Here is a 24037-nt window from a genome sequence, read left to right as displayed (position 1 = left end):
GATTTGCTTGACGCACTATATATAGTTCGTTTTTTTAGCATTAGAAACAAGTTGAAAGAAGGTAAGCGATTTTGACATGTCTCTTAATTAAAAACACTTTATAAAAATCAATAACTATTACTTATTTTATGCTCTTTACGTAGGACTGAATCATCTGTATTTAGGTAACAGGTTCGTATTATTGATTGTCCCATTAAAATGAAATAAGAAGACAAAGAACGAAATAATACCGGTATTTTTTGTACGAAGAAAAAACCGGTTCCGAGCCTTGCTATACTTCGTTTTTTTTAGGATTAAAAATTTGGTAAACAATCTTGATGTCTTTTAATTGAAAAACACTTTTTAAAAATCAATAACTATTACTTATGAAAGCAGAAGACTATAAAAGATCGTATTAGATTCATAATTTATTTTTAAAATGTGTTTTTCAATTAAAAGACACATCAAGATTGTTTACCTTATTTCTAATGCTAAAAAAAACGAAGTATAGACGCCGGCAAGGAATTCCATTCCTTGGCAGTGCGCATAAGAAACGAGGAAGCAAAGCGCTTCGTGCGAATAGGTCTACCAAGTTACCAACCAAGATAATAAGATAAGATAAGATATCTACCAAGTAAGGATGCAAACCGGCCGTGCGTCTAAAAGTCCGATGGTAGAATGGGAACGGTGTAATAAGCTCGAGGTTTGCTTTATCCAGTGATTTACCTGCTTCTCCGTTTCCGAAGAAGTGGTTTTAGAAACCTAAGAAAAGTGAAGGCGATTAGTCTCGATAGCGATGACGATGATAGGTTAGCATATTTGATAGTAAAAAGGCGAGTTTCGTGGGATTTATCCAGTGAACTGTAGTTATAGTTTCGTTCTGGATTTATACATGTATTTTGATTCTTTGACTTCTTTGATTCTTTAAATTTTATATGAACTACTTTTTGGCAAAATTTTATGATTTTTGGTTTTATGGTTTTTATGCTTAAAATATTGTTGGAAAACTATGGAATTTGAACATGAAAAGTACGCATCGAGTCGACTCTAAGGTGTCGCTCGGTGGATATTTTGTCTTGATTTTTGAATATTGAGATGATATATAGAGATAGTAAATATTAGCTTCCAACATGTAATAGGTCGTTTTATTTTTATTTTATTTTATTTATAAGGCACACTATACAGACGACATTCAATACATGATTACAATAAAAGTGGTAGGCTTTGTATAGAAATGCCACCCAAAATAAGTGAGCACAGCAAGAACAATAAATAATAACGAGCATAAACTATCCTAAAATTATAAAAAAAAAACACTACTACCGTTATTCTTTTTGAGAAATAAAAATATCTTTAAAACGACTTAATTATTAAATTACATAAATGATCTAAACATGTTAAATTGCTTACTATTGTTGTTGTATTCTTAAAAACAATGTAGTTTTTTTTTCAACTACGAATAGTACTCTGTCTTCTACCGGCGTGTTCATTCTTATTAATATCAGGGGGGTGTCACTCCGCAGTTTAGGTACATTTGGCCGGCGCGCCCATCGGACAGGCGTATGGCAGTGGGCTGCCGCTCCGCGTGCACGATAGTCGTGTCACGCGGCGCTCGCGCAAAATTGAAAACAGAATGGCTTCGAAACTTACTTCCGTGAGAATCAGACATACTATCTCCGGATAAAAAATGTATGTTTACATAATCAACGTTTGTAATTCCTACATATTTATCTTAAAAATAATAAAGTGGGTATAGGTATAAAAACTTGTCAAGTGATAACCCCGTGCCGACACTCACAGCTCGGTCATAAAACTGCGGCGCGCAAAGGAGATTCACGGTTCGTGCGCGGTTATAAGTTTCAATTTTGCTTGCAGGCGGCGATATAGGTGTAATTTTGTACCTAAATCTGACTTTTATGAAGGAGTGAATTTTCTGTACGGTAGTACTATTAGTTATTCTGTGTTAATATACCAATACAAATCATTCCAGGACAAAAAGAAGTCGAACCCTAAAAAGAAGATCAAGAAGTCTAGTAGTGGGTCCGAGTCGGAAGGTTTCCGCGCCTCCCCGCCGCCCGCCCCCGCCCGCCCCGCCGCGGGTAGGGCACGTGCACCCGCCAAGTCCAAGTACACGTTCAGCGACACGGACAGCGACTAGGGAACCAGGGACTAAACCAACAAGGGTTAGTAGTATAAAAAGAAATACTTGTACTATGTAAATACTTTATATGTATTATTTGACGACAAAAACTCGGCCGTTTATAACATTGTCTATACCTGAAACTCGAGGAATGATCTAAGACACATTCGTCAGATTCCTTTTTCGTCAGGATAAATTATAGTCACTGACTTAATATAAAAGATATAGACACACAAAGCAGAACAAAAACGTCAAGAAATGTGGATCCCAATGACGTTTCGCACAAGAAGTCTAGTAGTGGGTCCGAGTCGGAAGGTTTCCGCGCCTCCCCGCCCCCCGCCCCCGCCCGCCCCGCCGCGGGTAGGGCACGTGCACCCGCCAAGTCCAAGTACACGTTCAGCGACACGGACAGCGACTAGGGAACCAGGGACTGAACCAACAAGGGTTAGTAGTAGAGATGCACCGGATATCCGGTTACTATCCGGTATCCGGCCTATCCGGCCGTTATTTTAGTATCCGGCCGGATACCGGATAGTGACCTACTATCCGGCCGGATACCGGATAGTGACCTACTATCCGGCCGGATACCGGATAGTAAAATTAACACATTTTGGGGTAAAAAATGGAATCTAAAAAACAGTCACGGTCGTAATGCTAACGACACAGTAGATAGAAATGAATACGTAATCAATGTCACACAATACACTTATTTGTTTACACAAAAATACGCGCGCGCACTTGTAACTATAAACGAACATACTATGTAATGACATGATAAAACTCGATACGATCCTAGAAATGTGTCCGCGCGAACGTTCACTACGAAACAGGTCGAAACCTGCACGACGCGCACCTGCAAACCTCAAAATATAGGTATAGTTCTGCCGGCCGAATATCCGGCGGCCGGATACCGGATATTCGGCCAGTGTCCAGGCCGGATATCCGGTATCCGGCCAAACAACTATCCGTTGCATCTCTAGTTAGTAGTATAGTTTGTAGCTTTCTAATAGACCCCGAAGGCTAATCCTATTGTCTATTGTTAAGAAAAACCGCTAGTGCCACGTGCCACAACCACCTGCATAAAAAATCGGTACTTCGGTTACTGAGTGCCGGCGAGTCGAACGCTACAGAACCAGTCTAAAATGTGTCATCGAGATGCGTAACAAAGGCGCGTTATCGGAGAGCGCACCTACACTGGTTTTTTGAGCGTTGGACTAGCCCGCGCTCAGGTGCCAAATAGAATAATTAGGACCCTTTTTTGCAGGTAAGTAGCACGTGCGGTTTTACTGAACAATAGACAATAGGATTAGCCTTCGGGCTCTACTAGAAAGCTACAAACTATATGTATTACTTGACGAAACCACAGCATTTAACCCATCGAGTCGAGCAGGCGCGTCGTACCACAAAAAAAAGTCAAAGACTCGGACGTTTTTATCATTGTCTATACCTGAAACTCGAGGAATTAATGTGCTGGGATTGTGCTCACATGTTTGTCGCAGATTATGCGCTATATGCTAGCCTGAGCGCGAGTAGAATTGCACTAAATAGACGCACATTCTAAAACTATCCCGCCCGACCTTGAGGCGTAGTCGCAGAATCCGGACGCCCTTTAATGTAAAACCTTTGACCTGAAAGCCGTTATAAAAAAAGACTGCGGTAACTTTTGGTATCACAGAGTTTGTTGTTTCTTAAAATAATAATTAATTATCCCACACGAGTTTACTATAAACTTACCCGAGATTGCTTACCACGTGTCAAATATTGCCTAATTAAAAAAAACACAACGGGTTGCACTCAGGGAGTGCCGGCAGAAGTGAAAACTCAAAATATTATATTTCCGATTAAACGTATTTTACACTTATGTTTAGTATTTTATCTAAAAGTACTATATTTTTTTGAAATTACTATATTTTGGATGCCTTATTCTGGAAAATACTATTTTCCACCAAAAAATAGTTGGCAACCCTAGTCTTACGGTCACGTGACACCTGTTAAGAGTTTAACATTTTTTCCCCATCACAAAAAGTGCACAGCACCGCTAAAGAAGTTTTCACTTCAAAAATATTAATTCCCCGCCAAACAAACAACTAATGGTCGCTCTTCCGTCATTACTAAAATTTAAACACCTGTTTGATATTGATACAAAATCACGGGTGTTCCTCAGGGATCGTGCCTCTCTAATACCTTGTTCACCATCCTACTGAACGACTTGCCAACGGCGATACAAGGCGCGGAGTTATTTATGTATGCCGATGACGTCACGGCAGTCGTCAGCACAACCGCTGAGCAGGACCTGGAAGAGACGCTAAATCACGTATCGGAACAGCTGCACGAATGGTTCCAGTTGAACGGTCTGGCACTCAATAAAGATAAAACGTGTTTTATGACTTTTAAACTAAATGGTCACACAAGCAAAGCCCTGAAGGTGTGTGCGGGCGGTACCCCTATACAGCACCTGTCTTGCACGCGCCTTCTTGGCTTCCAGCTCGACAACGCGCTAACGTGGGAGCCGCACATAGACGGACTCTGCGATTCGCTAGGTGCACGACTGGTGCTGCCCTCATTTTGGCGGACTTTCTACGTTAAATTTTATGAAGTAAAATTAGTTCAAGCGGCTGCCGCTAGTACTAATGGCGGACATTCCATAAGATTACGTGTGTTTGTGACGATCAGCGCCACTTCCCCCTCCACCGACTTCGCACCTTGCCAATAGGTTGGGGCGCGCGTGCTTCGCGCTACGGCGCCTGACACAAACAGCGGGAGGAGACGCAGTGCGGGAGTGCTACTTGATATTTCGCAACAGTTCACTCACTCCTTACCTACGGTGTCGAACTATGGGCGCGCGCCTCCGACTGGAACCGTGCGTTCGTAATGCAAAAGCGTGCGGTCCGCGCGATGGCCGGCGCGCCTGCAGATGCTCCGGCACGACCCCTTTTTCGTGACCTTAAGATCTTACCCCTACCTTGCTTATTTATAAGCCAGGCAGCGGTATTGACACGAACGAACCTCGAAACATTTGAGCGAAAGGGTACCAATGCTAATTACAATCTCCGCAGCAACAAACACCACAACGGACTAGTCGCCGAAAAACATAGACTCGTGAAGTCAGAAAGACATTTATTATTTAGGACCCGCTGTTTACAACCGCTTGCCTGACAATATCAGAGATGCAGCTACTACCGCGGCGTTCAAGGTTAGGTTAAAAAAGTGGCTCTTGCAAGAGCTATTTTATGACTACAAAGAATTTTTACAATTACCTTTAATGATGTAATAATATATAACCATAGAATATAATATAATAATATGCAAGAATATGCAATTATGATACCTATGTAATTCTACTTATACTTAAATACTATTGTATACCTACTGACTTATAACGATGTGTTATTAATAATAAATTTCATTTCATTTCACTCGATCGGGCAATATTTGACTTAGATAACGTTAAATAAAGTATATCTGAAACTTTCGAGGCAAGAACTTGTTTTAAATGTTATTTTTGTACAAAATTGTCTTGTTTCAGATCCAGTATTTTGTACATAAAGCGAGTTGCGCCAGCCCGATGTCCCTCCCTGTCTCGAAGAAATATCACTCATATTTCAACCCTAATCTTATTGTTATAAGATTTATTTTTCTACCCCCGACCTATTAGGTTAACTCGTGGACGCACGATTTTATTGACGGACGGAGTGACGAACTCTACATAAACTAAAACAATTTTATAGTTAAATAAACCTTAAGCTCCAAGATGGAGGCTAATAGTAATTTTTAACGTAGACATACATTGGAATTGTTTGTATGTATGAAATGGACAATTGTATATAATTCTTTGGAAATTATCCTTATTTTCTTCTTAATTTTGTTTAACCTACTTTTTCAAACTTATCCGTATGGTGTAAGTCTTTCTTATTAATTTATTATGTCGATTAATCTCAAATTAAGTGCTATTTGCTTAATTATTAAGTTTTGATAGGAGGATTTTACTTTTAGTTTGATCTGTGTCTTGAATGCTCTCATTCCATTTATTACCTTATTTTAGAATGAAATATTTTCATTGTCAATTAATATTACAATTCTATTTAATGTTATTTCTATAAGGATGAGTATTACTTATCGTTTAATTATAATTCTGTCATTGAGTGGCCTCTGATTGTTCATTATCTTAGATAAAATTTGATTCTTTTCTGTTTCGACATTTAATTTAACTGTTTATTAATTTCCATTGACATGTAAATAAAAGAACAATTTTAAGGATTAAACTTGTGTTTTAATTTCCTAAGTTTTACAATAGCAAATCTCTAGAAACCAATTTTGACTTTTGTCATATTTACTATTGATTAGATGAATTGTAAGTCTGAACAGCGTACAAAATTAACATATTAGACATACAAAAGTACCTATGTACATAATGTATGCATATGGGTGATGTTGCCAATATAAATAGTCGTAAATATTCAAGTGGGTCATTTTCGTTGAAAAAAGTTAACGTATATTAACTCGCATTTATAGACAGGTCTATCTCGAAATCTATTTATCGTCGGGTAGTTGCACAAATCTCTGTTTTGACATTTTGCTGGGACATCAGTTAGCCGCGACCACGACCAGTGAAACCTGTATCGAAATGTGAAAATGTCGGTAAATAAAAGTAATCAAATAAATTTCGCGATAGACCTGTCTATAATATGTGAGTTAATGTGTTCAAAACGAAAGTTTTAAATATTATAAATATAATATTCTTTGAAATACATCTTCGCTATGTATCAAACTTCCCAGAATAGAGTGCATGGCATTTAGATTTTGCTAAATTTAATCACAATGACACACTGATAAGATTGGGAAATACATTCATTACAAATATTACAATCATACATACATATAATATAATACAATATGCTTGTGTTCAGTATCGTCACGCGATTTTTTTTATCAGAACGCAACGTTGAATTTCGTGCGCTCACGCAATGTCAGGATGGCCGAGCGGTCTAAGGCGCCAGACTCAAGGCAACTTGCCCGCTCAGCGGGCGCAGGGCGTTCTGGTCCTCTTTGAGGGCGTGGGTTCGAATCCCACTTCTGACAATAACTTTTTGCTTTTTTTTGCCACAATACATTAATTTGTGAAATTGGTAATTGAGACGGTATAAATAGACACGGTAATCTGTGTGTACCATTTTCCCAAATATATTTAATATTATAAAAAATAAAATGAAACAAACATTTTTGTTACAAAATTTTATTAATTACAAATAAATTTAATTTTAGTTCAAATCACATATTCAGATACAGGCGTATTAAAGTAATATATTACTGGTTTACTCTCAATCTGTAAATAATTCTATATAAAATAATGAATCCACCGTTTTTTTTACTATATAACATTTTGTATTTTAATAATTTTACGTAAATTCAATATAACAGGTAAGTTTTTATTATAATAAGTAATATGGCATTTGCTTTAAAGATTGTTAAATTAATACCTTATTAATATATTATTTACAATTACCATTATGTTATCATTAATTATAAAATAACACATCGAGTAAATTTTAATATATATTGAACATTGAGGCGAAAGTGCCTATAAGTCGCTTTAAATTGTCGTAGAACATTGTAAAAAACACAATATGTATTCTATTCTTACTCTTTTCAAAATCTCTTGACTAATTCCAAATAGCATGCAACTATCTGAACCAAGGGATAAATATAAATAACGATTACAATGTAAAATTGTAAACATTACAAGAAAGTGCTTAAAAATAGCATAGACAAAGAGTTCTCAAAAAATATCCATTTCTGCACCAAAATTCACACTGTTAAAACTTCTTAAAAAGTTTAAAATCGTAATGGGCCATAATAATCGTATTCCTAAGAATACGAAAGAAGTTTAGAATATTCGTGTGAATACATGGAATTTAATTTAAATATCATTTACCAAAAATGTTCATAGAGTAAGTAATATAAAAATGGCCCGTCGACAAGCGGGAACTTACCCAAAGTTTCCCGCGCAAAATTCAAAATTCGAACGATGCGTTCAGAAATTAACCTCAAAATTTGTAAGCTACGTTCAGTACCTGCTTAATTTGCTCTCCCTGTCCGAGTAACCTTTAGCGCTTTCGCGGTCCGAATACTTCCCGTTATACTTATTATATCTATCACTGTGTCCATTTTGTCTGTAGGGCTTTTCACTGGCGTTGTAGTGTATTTCCGAAGGCCCTATAGTCTTGGACCAGTGGTGGGTCCAGTAGAAATCGTCAGGGTACTGTGGGTAAGGGTTCTCGCGGCAGAGGACCACGCAGTAGATGAGGCTGCCCACGAGTGTGATGAAGCCGAATATTAGGAAGACTATGCCCAATATCCTGGAAAAGAAAAGAAAATAGAAAATATTTGGTAGGTTGCGTTTATGTTGTCTCTGCGGGCGAATGATGGTCGCAGTTATAGGTGTGGTTGCGTGACAATGACTGTCTGTTAGGTTCAATCGTGGTATTAAAATATATATGATTATTGATTGCTCTATCACGTCGCTATCACTGTACAGTCGGCATTAAAAAGTAGCAGATCCGGGCGCGTAGCCAACGTGACAATCGTTAACGCTTAACGCTCCGTTACGTAGGTATCGTAGTCTCTCTCTATTACTCTTCGCCACTAGTGCGACAGTGACAGTTTCGTTCGATACAGAGCGTTAACGATTGCATGTTGGCTACGCACCCTGACTGTATAAGGGTCAAAAGTAAGTACCTATAGTAAAAAAATCCCGCCTTTTACCACTGGTAACTACTAGGAAAAATAATTCCCAGTAGTTACCACCAACTCATTTTGGTTACCACTGGTAACAACTTGGTGGTAACTAGTGGGAATAACTCATAGGTACATTATATCACTAAAATAAAAATAAAAATTCGGTAACGGTGCTCTCACTCGCGTTCCTTCATTTAAATTCCAGAGATGTGAAAAATACTTTATAAAAAGTATTTAAATACAAAATACAAATACTTCCTTGATATACTATTTCAAATGCAAAATACAAAATAGTTTTTGAATTTGTATTTAAAATACAAAATACGAAATAGGTATTTTCAAAATACTTTTTAAAAATACAAATACTTTGCGATAAAAGGTACTCTGAATAGTGAATACCTCGTCTGAATTAAAAAGTATTACTCAAAATATCCGAATTGAAAAGACTCTCTTCATTCTTTGAAAACAGTGTGTCAATCAGTCCTCTAAGTGCAAATTTCTAGTTGTTTGCTCATATTAACCGGAAGGATGGATGGATGATGGTTTATAACGGACAATTTTTAAAAGCATTAATTTTTTTTTTTTTTTTTTTTTTTAATTTTATTGATATATTTATTTCAAGAAATATAAACAACATAAAGTAACCTAAATAAAATTAAAACTACCTACAAAACTAAAACTACTACTTAAAAAAGGAAAACTAAAAATCTATATCTAAAGAGGGCCCCTGGGGCATAGTACCAAAGATACTGGCAGCATTTCCTCGCTGAATTGCAACGCTTATTCGTTGAGCGAGGAAGCTGCCAGCTCTTTTGTCCCCAGTGACCTCAACCAGCCGTTTGGCCAAATATGTAAATAGATTTTGAGCTCCCGGACCCCATTTAGATTTGTAATGTTTTACAGCTAGTATAATGCCTCTCGTTAGTGTGATGAAAACGTCTCGTTTGTGCAAAAAAGTTTCATCAGGGCAGAATAGTTTGTTCTCCTCTCGTACCTTGAAACCCTCGCAACACTCAAGATTCCACTTTTTTAACCACTCGCTACGCTTGTGGTCATGTGCGACGTTACTAAACAGATTCAACAGTATGAGAGAGTTGCCAGGATTGTAACATCAGAAGAGATTGTAACTCCTACCTACATTACCTACTATAAAGTATTTTGTATTTTGAAAATAGAAAATAGGTCCCAAAAACTATTTCAAATAAAATACAAAATAGTTTTCTTCAAAAGGTATTTAAATACAAAATACAAAATAGGTATTTTGCATTTAGTATTTGCATTTTAAATACAAGTATTTCAAATAAGTCACATCTCTGTTAAATTCGCAAACTACCATGCCCTTGACCATATCTTTAAAACCAGAATCTATTTTTAAATACTTAACTAATAAACCCTGACCTTTGTCACATTTGCATACTAGACCATCATTAACTATGATGTCAAGTAACGTTAGGATTAAGTCATCTAATGATTCGCGAGAGGACGTTTCTGTCGCTGATGTCATGTGGCATGGCTGTCCTAACAGCAAAACTATTACGCACAGAATAAGTAATAGTATTATCATACAGAACGGCCACGCACCGCCCCGCCCCGACTCGCATTACCTCGCCCTGCGACATGAATCTGGCGGACTTCTGGCGTCCTTTCACTGAGAGTCGCTATACTGAGAGGCTCTCAGTATAGCGACTTACCCACACATACACAATGACGCGTGTACAAACGTGCCGCGCACACATATAAACGCAAATGATTTTTGATGTATGGCGTGTCCGCCCTGTGGCTATAGTTACTATCAGCAAACCAAAATGACGATCGAGATCATACCATCGCTTTCACTCCTGCTACGACTATGCAAGTGTGAATGAGAAGTTTTACTAACCGGGTCGTCAGTTTTGTTTGCGAATAGCATAATTGAACTTTGGTAGTTCTTATGCCTTTGCAATAAGGTTTACGAATTGTCAAAACAGTGTGGACGATAGTGTCACTCTAATTAGGTACGCTTTCATTGGAGTAAAAGATCCCCGCTATTTGCGAATTTCTGTTTTAACGGTGTAGGCCCTCTGGTTCGTGTGTACGGTAAATTAATTGAATAGGTTCTGATCTTATTTATATTTATTTGGAAAATAAGTATGCCTAAATAATAATTAATAAGCCACCCGCGTCATGTCATAAGGCCCAAAATAATAAGTTTAGGTACTATATAAATAGGTAATAAATATGTAACTCAAAATGTCATTAGGTACAGTAGCCATCAGATATATCGGAGCGGCCAAGGTATTCACAATATCTGAACGCGCACTCTAACACCTTTACAATAGAGGCGTGTGCAGATATTTGTGAGAACCTTGGCCGCTCCGATATATCTGGTAGCGACTATCTGCTGTACGTTGGTAAATAAGATCGAAGCACAATGAAAACTCGAACTCTCTTTTTAAACCTGTAGCAATTTAGTGACTTATAGTAGTTTATGCAACAGTGATATAATAAGGGTTCTTAAAATTCAAGGGTCGAAGTTACAAAACGAGACGTAGTCGAGTTTTGTAAAAAAAGACCCGAGAATTTTAAGAACCAATTATGAGCTGTTGCATACATTACTTTTTCTATGACAGCTGCAGCAAAAAAAAAAAAAAAAAAAAAAAAAAAAAAAAAAAAAAAAAAAAAAATATTATTAAAAAAAAAGAGTTATTATTAAAAAAAAAGAGTTATTATTAAAAAAAAGAGTTATTATTTAAAAAAAATTGAGTTATTATTTAAAAAAAAAAAGAGTTATTATTGTAAATGAAAACATACCTCTTTCAATCAAGATGATCGGAACTTGTATCTTTAAAAAAAATAAAGCAGTTGTATTATACTCATAAGATGACTGCTAGCAGTCATCTTATGAGCCTATAGACAAAGCATTCAAATGACATTGCTTTAGATATCACTGTCAGTCATTTAATTGACACATTTAAGTGCTGGAGTAGAAAAAATGATTAATGATTCTGGATAACTGTCATGAAATATCGTTTAGCAAATTCAAAAACCTTTTTTGTCACAAATGACTATCACAGTTATGTTGGTGGCCTATTTTTTCCACAAATTGTTTTTTAATGTTCTCCAAACAAAGATGCAACGGGCACAGTATACAGTATGCGGTTGAGGATTGTTAGAAATTCTTAAGTACCTATATTATCTATATGTATAAGTACCGGGTATTACTTAATTTCTATCCGATATTGTCACTGGTGGTCTACTGACAAAATAAGTTTCATTTTGTTTGCTTCTAACGTCAGACGTCACCGATAATCACTTGCAACTTGCGATACATTGCGGCGTTTGATTGATCGATTGAATTCGTTGCTCCTAATACTTAGCTAGCAACTGTCTAAAATTATATCGCATGCCAGCTGTTGGAATCAATCATAAATTATAATCTGTATATGTTTTTAACCCCATTTTAATAACTACCTATTTAAGTTGTTATTACCGATTTTATTAGTGCTATACTTAATGTATGTAATGTAATGTACCTAGGTATGTGCAGCAAGTGGCGGAGCGTCCATAGAACTCGATTACCTAATTTAAGACAATTGAGCGACATATTATTGTTATATACCTAGTTTCAATATTTGACACGTGTACAAATCCTCCAGGAACAGAAAGTTGTATTCTCATAATGTTGAATTATCGAAATGTTGGATTCTCAAAATGTTGAATTCTCAAAATGCTGAATTCTCAAAATGTTGAATTCTCAAAATGCTAAATCTCAAAATGTTGAATTCTCAACTTTACTAGACGGAGCCCCTCTTCGCGGGGCTCCTATTTCTAGGCGGTTTGCCCTTCGGGCACCTGAAGCTACCTAACAAACCTAACCTACCTACCTACGCTTTTTTCCCCAAAGTATAATGTTTTCACGGATATCAGACTAAATCAATAGGTAGGTAGGTTAGGTTCGTTAGGTAGCTTCAGATGCCCGAAGAGCAAACCGCCTAGAAACCGCCGCGGTCTAGTTAAGTTCAGGAGTAAATGTTTCTTGGAAAACCTTGCGGGAAAGTATACATTTTGAGAATTCAACTTTCTGTTCCTGGACGGTACAAATAGGTAAACTTCTATTATGTACAAGGGTAGGTACTTGGTGGCCTAGCGGTAAAAGCGTGCGACTTGCAATCCGGAGGTCGCGGGTTCAAATCCCGGCTCGTGCCCATGAATTTTTCGGAACTTACTTATGTACGAAATATCACTTGATATGTACCACTCGCTTTTCGGTGAAGGAAAACATCGTGAGGAAACCGGACTAATCCCAATAAGGCCTAGCTTATCCTCTGGGTTGAAAAACTAGTGCCGACGTAAATTCCTGGGATTAGTTGCCAAGCGGACTCCAGGCTCCCATGAGCCGTGGCAAAAATGCCGGGACAACTCAAGGACGACAATGATGATGAGGTAGGTACCGTAAAACGGGGTGAGTAGGTTTCGCGGGGAGAGGTGGGTTATGAATGGGGAGAAAAGGTTTGAGAGAGGGGTGAGAAGGGAAAATCGATCCAAGAATCTTCCAAAATCACCTTTGTATGAAAACCGCTCTCACCCCAAATACGAGGCACTACGGCGGGGTGAGGTGGGTTTTCCTCTTTATCGTCAAAGTTATGCAATGGAACTACCCAAAATAAAATAAAAATACAAACGTCCGGAACACTTATTATATACACCATTCAGTTTTCATATGTAAAAATAAAATGTTATCGAGGTTTGAATTTCAGTTTTGACCCTACTCACCCCATTTTACGGTACTTGGTTGTCAGATCATACCGTGTGAACTATCCATGATTTCAGACTCGAGATGAAGCGAGTAGGTAAAGACTACCCTCTGACCCCCTTCATATCTATTGTTGTAGTTACGCATGATCAAATAATTACGCCGCGGTTGCAACCCAACCGAATGCACGTTTTCAACGAATTGTACGAGGGTTTGGCAAGCCGTAGGTACATGTTAGTTGCGAAACTGTTCAATTTGGCAAACTGCATTTATTTGTAAACAATTCAAGACGATCAGTCAGAAGCTGTATCTAGTAAACCGCCACATAAACCTATCCATTGAAAGACACATACGAATCAGAACCGAACTGAATTCGATACGCAATATTGGTAGTTGGCGTTTTTTTTTGTTGTCCCCTACACTTTTTTTTCAAATTTGGGATTTTTTTATGTTATTTCTACTCAGAATTACGAGCTCTTTCTATCCTAATAGGAGAAAAAAAGTGTCTTAAGGTTTTTATTTCCATTACGTCACCATTTTTCATAGACTTTGTATGGCGGTCGCGGAATGGATAGATCGAAAAATGTATGGAAATTTTGGGACACTTTTTTTCTCCTATTAGGATAGAAAGAGCTCGTGATTCTGAGTAGAAATAACATAAAAAATCCCAAATTTGATAAAAAAGTGTAGGGGACAACAAAAAATAAAACCCAGCTACGCATTTTTGTATTCTAGGGTTCCTGTTACTAAATACGTTAGTTTCTTACGATAAAAAGAGCTCGAAGATATTTAACCAATTTTTACGGATGTACAATGAAAAGTACACCTAAAAGAAAAGTAGGCTACAGGGGGCCGATTTTTGAATTTCGACCACTCGATTTCGTGTATTTCGTTAAATAATATCTCCACTACTAGGCATTTAAATTCTACTAATAGAATTGAAATCGAGTGGTCAATACCAATAGATTCCAAATTTCGATCGCTCGTATTTCAAAAATTAGCATTTCGCCGTTTTCCACCGATTTTCGAGTGACGAAATCGAGCGATCGAAATTCAAAAATCGGCCCCCAGGTCCTTACCAGACAAAGAGCGGCTCGAAGAACTGGAGAACGATGACGAAGCCCAGCGTCACCAGGATGAGGCCAAGGTTGAGAAGCAGCATGAGGCAGCACATGCCCTTGACGTTGGGGCAGAACGGGTTGGGGGCCGCCATCGCGTCTACTTTCACACCCGCCTGAAACATGGGGAGATGGATTCCAATAAACTAGTTTGAAATTAGTTAAATTTACCTCCGACGTTTCGAGGTCGGCCAGTCTTCTCCGAGAGCGCGGACATAGGTACATAACGATAAAATATGTTTCGTTTAGAAGAGGAATTCACAAGTTGTAAACAAATTCACGCATTCACTGCCACGCCCCCTAGGAACAAACTTGTATGATGGTCGACGCACATGTGCGTCGGTGGCAGTGAATGTGTTAAAGGCTTAAGGCCTAATAAAATATCGAAACTCGAAAATATTTTGTGCATGGAATGGTACTCAGAATAGTCAGAATTACTGTTCCTGCAGTGTTATATCTAGATAAGTTTATATGTTTACCTTCCGTGATACTTTGGAGCGGTGTGTGGACGCGACAGAGGGCGCCACCGCGCTGCGGTAGGAGTACACGCTGCGCGGCGCACGAGACTGCCGGCTGTAACAAACATACAAACAAATATTATTCATTTGAAAATTAAACTGCCCCACCTCTTAACACTAAGTATATGTGTGACAAATTCTTACAAACAAGTACCTATAAGTATCGCCAAATTTCATCGAGATTCGTCCAACCAATTTTGTGTGTACGAGGAATAAGTATGTTGAAACAACCAAATACTTTTACAATATTAAGTATAGTAGGATCTACGCCAATATTGACATTTAGCTTTTTTCAACGCGTGGGTCGTATCGGCGTTATGCGCTTACACGCGCCCTATATTTCGCTGCATCTATTACAAAAATGAGCTTATACGCTCGTATAAAACGCTAGTCTGAAACCGCCCTAATACAATTTTCTGGGAACAGATAATTCTCTCTCCTACTTTCGGGGATAACATACATTATTAATTTCATCTAATATTAATGTGAGTTAATATGAATCAACGGGCGATGTCAACCGTCGTGTCGCGGTTTAGCATGCGTGATCATTCGTCACCACTACTTAGACTCAGCAAGTCCGCATTATTACGCGCTTACAATGACTATTCTCCAATATAGGCACTCTTTCTGGAAACTTACAATTCTCTTCTCATTTAGGAGTAGTTCATATGAAGCCTTCATCTCATATTAATATGAATTAGCGGGTGATGTCAACCTTCGTGTCGCTGTTTAGCATTCGCGATCATTTGTCACCATGGACAGCCAACAACAGACTCCGCAAATTGTAGTCTTTATAGAAGACTTGTAAAACTGCATCTCTCAGTTGTATCATTTAGGCTTCGTTAGGTGAATGTGTTCAATTCACGATCAGCTACAGGCTTCGTCACAAAACAATACCGCGGCACAGAATAAATAATAGTACTAAGTATCGATCAGCACAGATATGGCCGCTAGGTGGCGACAGCGCCACGCGCGGCTTATGGCTTTCCCCAAAATTGGGGCCGAACGGATGTACTTTTAGCTACCTGTAGCAAAGCGACGAAATCGCGGAGTGTGACACGCCTGACCGCGGTAAAATCTACAACTGGCTTCGCAATTTACTCTAAAAGTATACATTTAATACTACCTACAAATAAAAAAAACACCCTAACGCGCCGCCAGCGGGTAGTGTTACCAGCAGGCTGGCCGCATTTCGCCCGTTGAATGGCGATGCTAATACTCTGGCCCAAATACTGGTCAGCCCTTTGGTCACCCGTGGCATCCACCAAACGCGACGCCAAATAAGCGCCGGGCGCTGTGCCCTCATGGCCTTAACTTTCGACCTGATTTTAGAATTTTATCCTACAACGACAAAGTTACGACGGTAACATCATTGGCCTTAGCGTCTATTGCAGACGATTTATGGTGTAAAACCGGGGAGACATCCCATTACACCGCCTGGGACGGAATTAAGGAAACGCAGGCATACCCAGCACCTGCATTACCCTCTCGACTTCACTGTCTTAATCCCACAGGAAAGGCGAGCCAATATACGTGGGACCGATATACAGGGTATACAGGGGACCGATTTTTGAATTTCGACCGCTCGATTTCGTGTATTTCGTTCAGAAATATCTCCACTACTAGGCATATAAATTCTACTAATAGAATTGAAAACGAGTGGTCAGTACCACTCGATTGCAAATTTTTATCACTCGTTTTTCAAAAATTAGCCTTTCGCCGTTTTCCACCGATTTTCGAGTGACGAAATCGAATGATCGAAATTCAAAAATCGGCCCCCAGGTCGGCTGCAGGAATCTGCCGCTTATTTCAGGTTGGACCTACTCGCGCCTTACGGAAACTACATTATTATCTTTTTTCGTTACAGGGGTGATGGTCCTCTTAACATTGGTTTGCAATCCATATAGGAAAAGGATACGAGGGTAACAAGTAACAAACAAAAGTGTAACAGGTAAGTGAAGTTAAGTGAAGTGAAGTGATCAATGCTTGTCACACAAAGCAGATCCCCGGTCACGATCACGACGAACAACGAATTCCGCCTCAAGGCCGGTCCGTGGCAGCACGACCGTGTCATGATCATACACGACACATGACACATCGCAGATTAAGGTGAGACCCGCTCATGTTACGAATTAAACGTTCTTATAATCCACAAATTAGGTACTCAACTCAGTGTTGTGTACTAACCTTAAAACTACGCAACGGATTTTGATGCGGTTTTTTTAATAGATAGAGTGATTCAAGAGGAAGGTTTATGTATAATTTGTTAACCCGAGCGAAGCCGGGGCGGGTCGCTAGTTTACATATAAAACGCTCACGCCACGCTCACGCCCCGCTCGGAAAACGCGCCTGTGTGACGAAGCCTGGTTGCCAGAGCTCAACAAGGGTGCGGAACTGCGGAGTGTTAGGGTCGGCAGAAGCGCATGTAACTCCTTTGGAGTTGCAGGCGTACATATGCTACGGAGACTGCTTACCATCAGGCGGGCCGTATACTTGTTTGCCACCGACGTAGTATAAAAAAAAAACAAATTTGAAAAACAAAGTGAACTTAGCGTTTTGTTTAAAAAACTATTGAACGGATTTCCATGCGGTTTTCACCTATCAATAGACGTGATTCTTGAGGAAGGTTTAGATGTAAGTAGGTACCTATAATTTGTTAACCCATGCGAAGCCGGGGCGGGTCGCTAGTAAAGCTATAAAACAAAGCTGCCGTCAGCGTTCAATAGCGACAAAGAACATTATATCAATGCATTTTAAAAGACGAACCTAAAAAACTAGACAAGTACCTACCTAAAGTTTTGATTGTTAATTTGTTACTCATATTAAGAAACTTTTGTGATACGTAACTCTACTCTTGTGTACGTCGCTCAGACAGAAGTAGGTATATACAAACTTATTTTACATCTACATATAATATTAGTAGAACATACGAGCCCCTTTCACGGCTTTCTAAAGTATTAAACTTAACGCACGTTTATCGTTTTACGGCTAAATCACTTAACCCAGCTAACAAACAACCTCTATTACTCACAGACACACACTAACCACTTCATTCTACACTCCCATCACTGACCTAACTTAAAAATCAATTCCAACGGCCATACAAAGATGTTTAATAGGTATTTTGATTATTACGGCCTCACGTTTAGCTTTAACTAGTTTCTTTTATAAGGAAGTTTGTTTATGTTTTATTGTGGACGCCTAAAATCTCGTTTTTCATCCGTGTCGGGACTAAATCTTTATTAGCGGCTGTCAACTTGATGTTCTAATACGGGAACTCACGGTTAAGTCGATTGGACGATTCGACATGGCTTGAACAGTTTGACAAACACATATGTAGGTAATTCGTATAAATTTGTCGTAAATTACTTATAACATTCCTTTATAACGTTTTCTACTCATATAAGTTATATAACTACATAGTTATTATTAGCAATTAAATGTTTCTAGGTGTGGACAAGTTTGGATTGCTATTTTGAGTTATTTGTAGTAATCTGAACGTTCTATAAAATAACGAAAAATTGTATAAGACCTAATACGGCCAGAAAACTGAAAGGGATTGAAACGAAGCCGAAGTAAAACTTTACTGATAATGAAATAGTTAAAGTACCTAAATCTTTGTTTGGTATTTTTAAAAACTTATGTTAACGTAACATTATCATAGGACCACCTAGCATCACTTAAAAGTCAAATTGAAACGAACTCACTTGGTACTTCCGTTCGACTCAGTAAAGTGGTAGCACATCAAAAAGCTCAAAAAGGCTTACTAAGCTTTTTACTAACAAGCTTTGACATTTATTTGAAGTCAAATATTTCTTCAGCCTACTTTTATCGGCTCGTTATGTCCTATTTAGCTTTTTTTACTTGATTGGTCTTGGAACACGATTTGAATTGAACGGGAATAAAAAGTGGGGTTTATTCGAAGTATTTTTGATTAATATGGATGACCCTGAGTTATTTATTGGGTTAAGTGGCTTCTTATTTGAAGACGCTACCTGTTTAATAAAATTAGAAAGCTAGTTTTATTATATGAATATAAATTATGTAATAGCTTTGTATATAGTGGTATTTGATTAATTACATATTTTATAGAATAAGAATACTGTATGTTTGAATGGTGGTTTTACTTTGGTGGTGGTGGTACTCAATTACTCAAAAACGGCTGAAATTTAAGCAATGTGGTTGTATTTTGATACACAGATTGCTTAATATAACGTGGAATAGGTATAGTCAGCAGCATAAGTTGCTAAGCGGGAGAGGTGTTCACATTACCTTGACACGCTCTTATTCCCTTAACAATAAAGTCGCGTCAAGATCATTTTGAACACCTCGCCCGCCTAGCAACGTCTGCTGCTGACTGTATCTACCATTGGACTTTTTTATCCCGAGATTCATGCTTTAAGGGGGTGAAATGGAGGTAAAACTTTGTAGTAGTGGTAGCAGTAGAGGAGTATTGTTGTACAAAACAGAAGATATATTAAATGCTATTACTAAGCGAAAAGCAGGCAAGCTTTTCCCTTCCAGATCTCTTCCAGTTAAGCTACTATCTAGCTTCGTGAGGTTAAGCTGTAACAACAATAAATAAGTAAATAATAATAACAAGAGACGGCGTATCTTCTAATCACTACATAGAGTACATAGTATAAAACAAAGTCGCTTCCCGCTGTCTGTTGTGTATGTATGCTTAGATCTTTAAAAGTACGCAACGGATTTTGATGCAGTTTTTTAATAGATAGAGTGAGTCAAGAGGAAGGTTTATGTATAATTTGTTAACCCGTGCAAAGCCGGGGCGGGTCGCTAGTAACAATAAAAAGGAGTTTAATGTCCAAAGCGTTAACGTATGAGAGCGTCCGCCACAATAACCCAAAATTAAGGTAAGTAGGCTCACGTAAACACAAAAAGTACCTACTAAAAAACTTGTAATGTACCAAAAAAGCCCCAAAATCAACATTCGTGACGCGCGGCGTGACGAATCGAGTTTACCTTCCACCTTGTCCTTGGTCACGTCCTAATTATATATGGCTTAAGTACCAGCGGCGGTGCGTCAATCAGATGGTTCGGGGAGTCAGAGTGTAGCATGCTTTTCTTAGCTGGGCCATTTTATTTAAAGTTGTCCCCTACACTTTTTTTTAGCTGGGCCATTTTATTTAAAGTTGTCCCCTACACTTTTTTTTAAATTTGTGAATGTATATGTTACTTCTACTCAGAATCACGAGCTCTTTCTATCCTAATAGGAGAAAAAAAAATGTCCCAAAGTTTTTTTTCCCATTCTGTTGCGGATGCGGATGCGGATGTTGCGAACATCCGCATCCGCATCCGCAACTGCGGAACTTCCGCATAATTTTCAACATCCGCATCTGCATCCGCATCCGCATAAAATCGATGCGGAGCTTATGCGGATGCGGATGTCGAACAAGTCGCTACAGGAACGTCTTAGCGGCGGCGTAAGTGCTAGGTAATTTCGTCATTACCTATAACGAAATCGTCTAGATCCAGAAAAGTTGGCCATGTTACTGTTTATTAAATATAACGCACCTATATTCTTGCTCAAATACTAAACGTTTCGTTTTTTTTTTAATAAAAAAAATATACAAAAAATGTAATATTTGATGTTTTCTAAGTACCTAACCTTGACATCCGCATCCGCATCCGCGGATGTGAGCCTGTAAATATCCGCATCCGCATCCGCATCCGCGGAAGTCAAAAAATCTGCATCCGCAACATCCCTGGTATGAACGTCGTACCTACCTAAACGTATGACGTCGATTTTTTCAAGATTTTGGTGTAGGTAGGTATATACCTACCTCCCAGAGTAACAAATACAACTGTATATTTCATAGAATATGGTACAAACATTTTAAAAATGCTTAGTATGAACTATATCATATTCATCTCGCATTATATTAATGGTTATTAAGGGTTAAAAAAACACATCCTACCTAGAGATCGCTCTTCAACGATAAGACCGCCTGTTGTCTGCCTCTACTTTGAATCAATTGCTCATTTCTTTTTTTTTTTTACTGACGTGTGCCAATAAATAGTATTCTATCTATCTATCTATGTATCCTACGTTGCAATGCAACATAATAACCTAAACTAAATAGTCAATACCTACTGCCTCAAGTACATAGTACATAAGATAGAGATAGACAATTGTTAAGAAGTAAGTACAGTACATATATAAATCTTAAAGTTCTTGTCACTAACTTCTTCTTCTTCCTCGCGTTATCCCGGGATTTTGCCACGGCTCATGGGAGCCTGGGGTCCGCTTGACAACTAATCCCATGATTTGACGTAGGCACTAGTTTTTACGAAAGCGACTGCCATCTGACCTTCCAACCCACAGGGGAAACTAGGCCTTATTAGTCCGGTTTCCTCACGATGTTTTCCTTCACCGAAAAGCAACTGGTAAATATGAAATATTTCGTACATAAGTTCCGAAAAACTCATTGGTACGAGCCGGGGTTTGAACCCGCGACCTCCGGATTGAAAGTCGCACGCTCTTACCGCTAGGCCACCAGCGCTTTTTGTCACTAACATTCCAAATATTTTTTTTTGCCCTTCAACCAAAGTGCATCCCAATTCCCAAGTGCATTCACTCGTAATGCATTTGGTAAGAGGTGGTCACAGACCCATGAAATTACAAATATGATTGCTATAAGTTAATTAACCTTTTTACCACAATCCTCTGGTCACACGCTTTCAAAACTCAAATCCGAAACAATTCCCATTTACCCACAAAAAGCGAAGATAGGCCGGAGAAAGGACAAACTCTTTTGAAGTGCCGCCTTCACTTTGAAAGAAAAAGGGCATTTTGATACGCGATGGACTGGATAGATTTTTGAGATACCATAGACTAGTAAATGAATCAAGAGTATTAACCTCCAATAGGTACCTTCATTTAACGCCGCTTGCCTCGTAATTGACGTAGGTTATGGTTAGTAAGTATGTAATATTTATTAGCACAAAAATTAACAATATATATAATAAAAGAACTTATTAAGACGAACAGAACATTGTGCTAATATATCCTCACTCAGCTTGATGTTCCGAAGTGAGCCTGAGAACACACAACGAGACGCCGATTTTCTATTTTAATGGTGTTTAACGAAGGTAAAATCAGGATTCAACATGGCTCTGATGTGAGGGTCTGCTCGCAAGATGGTTCACAGTGTGACATTTTTGCTACCGTGTTCACCCACACAGAAGATACGATTCTCCATCAATTGCTCAAAGGATAACTGGAAAAGATTATTATATTAAACAAAAGTAGGTACTTCATAGCTAATTTTAACTTCGTAACGTTATAATTTCCCTATCACTGTCCCAGACACAAAAGTACAGTAAGTAATAAAAGTATTTAAAGTTATTTTAGTATTTTTTTTTAATTATATAGACATAGCCACGAAAAACGTTGTCGCCCTACTGACACTGTTTCAGTAGTTTGTAATAGACCAATGATGATGATGAATATGTATATCCCTCTGACCCCTCTGAAAGAGTTAAAAAACTTAAAGGGTAGATTATTTATCAAAGATAGGTTATCAAATAAAATCCATGTCTTCATGTTTTCATACTCACAAACTTAGAATGTAAACATAGTAAATAATGCCACATACAAAAATAATGTGGCATCCAGCTTGTATATGGATGTTGTCAGTCTTCTATATTCTCTAGCCTCTGTAAGAGTGTAGTAATTTAGTAACAAATGACTTGTCACGGTGCGGGTGATGTCGTGACGTCTTGTTTCGGGATCGACTGTGACTGTCATGGTTGTGATCGGTGGGCATCACGGTTCTGGCCGAGTTATTCCGGTTGGCAGTCTTCTATATTTATAGTTCGTTTTTTTTAGCATTAGAAAGAAGGTAAGCGATCTTGACATGTCTTTTTATTAAAAATCACCATTGAAAAATAAGTCACAGTAAATATGTTAGAAATATAAATCATATACGATCTTTTACATTCTGTTGCTTTCATAAGTAATATAAACTAATTTTTAAAGCGTTTTTTTATATTTTTTAATAAAAAGACAAGTCATAATTGTTTACCTTCTTTCTGCTAAAAAAAAACGAACTATAGGCACTAGCGCGAAATTCAAAATGCATTCGCATCTTGTTGTTCCAAATTATCCGCCTTCTTTTACTGCCAAAACAGGCTTGCCAGAATATAAATACAGTGCAGATTTGTCCCGTTGAAACCAATTCAAGACAAACCGTTAGAAGTTGAACTGAACGCAAATTCCAACAGTTCTGTTTATCGGCTCATGGCTCGGGGCCAGTAACTCATCTGCATTCGCCATTAATTAGGTCGGAGATCGTTCCCACACTGCTCTTTACAATGAAAGGTCTTAAGATACTTGGTTCGTACACAAATTTAGAGATGTGCAAGTTGGATTTGCAAGACCGAAGTGATTCCAGAATTGTTCCGTAAACAAATTTTTCAGGAATTATGTAATTTTGTTAGTAGGTTTACTTATATGTTTGTACACATATTTAATTACACAAACGGGTCTAGCGCGATATAGTAGACCCGTTTGTGTAATTAAATAAATATGTGTACAAAACGCGAGAGTTTTTAGTGTTTTAGTGTTTTAAATTTGTGTAACGAATGTCTACAATTTCGGCGTCAAGACGGCAGTTTTAATTACGTCATGTCATAAGTGTCATAACCGGTACAGAAGAGACATCTTTTGTGTTTGTGCTTGTGAATAATGTCAATGGGCCAGACGAGCTCTAATATTATGTTATGTCTTCAGCAATTAACGCAATCATAATACGTACCTATCATACTGGTTGTATTTTCTGTGATATTTTCA

General features: G+C 38.1%; 3 protein-coding genes and 1 non-coding gene across 4 annotated transcripts in view; 2 read left to right on the top strand and 2 right to left on the bottom strand.

Annotated features, from left to right (window-relative positions):
- The window catches only part of LOC134652020 (DNA topoisomerase 2), a 39318-nt gene extending 37181 nt beyond the window's left edge, over window positions 1-2137 (top strand). Inside the window, exon 19 of the mRNA XM_063507173.1 lies at window positions 1970-2137. Coding sequence (XP_063363243.1) covers window positions 1970-2137 — 168 coding nt within the window. The remainder of the gene's footprint in view (window positions 1-1969) is intronic.
- Window positions 1-24037, bottom strand: part of LOC134651923 (uncharacterized) — a 343848-nt gene that overhangs the window by 18269 nt on the left and 301542 nt on the right. The gene's annotated exons all lie outside the window — the stretch shown is intronic.
- Window positions 7086-7198, top strand: Trnal-caa (transfer RNA leucine (anticodon CAA)). The gene is made up of 2 exons: window positions 7086-7123; window positions 7154-7198. It is a non-coding gene; the product is annotated as a tRNA-Leu (tRNA).
- Window positions 7353-24037, bottom strand: part of LOC134652037 (uncharacterized) — a 181791-nt gene continuing 165106 nt past the window's right edge. The window contains exons 5-7 of the mRNA XM_063507190.1: window positions 15184-15277; window positions 14666-14820; window positions 7353-8475 (exon numbers count right to left, since the gene is read on the bottom strand). Of these exons, the coding sequence (XP_063363260.1) occupies window positions 8184-8475; window positions 14666-14820; window positions 15184-15277 (541 nt within the window). The 3' untranslated portion in view covers window positions 7353-8183. The remainder of the gene's footprint in view (window positions 8476-14665; window positions 14821-15183; window positions 15278-24037) is intronic.

Source organism: Cydia amplana, chromosome 11 (assembly GCF_948474715.1).
Source record: "Cydia amplana chromosome 11, ilCydAmpl1.1, whole genome shotgun sequence".
Classification (NCBI taxonomy): domain Eukaryota; kingdom Metazoa; phylum Arthropoda; class Insecta; order Lepidoptera; family Tortricidae; genus Cydia; species Cydia amplana.
Note: the sequence above shows the minus strand (reverse complement) of the source record. Positions and strands in the feature narration are given on the sequence as shown.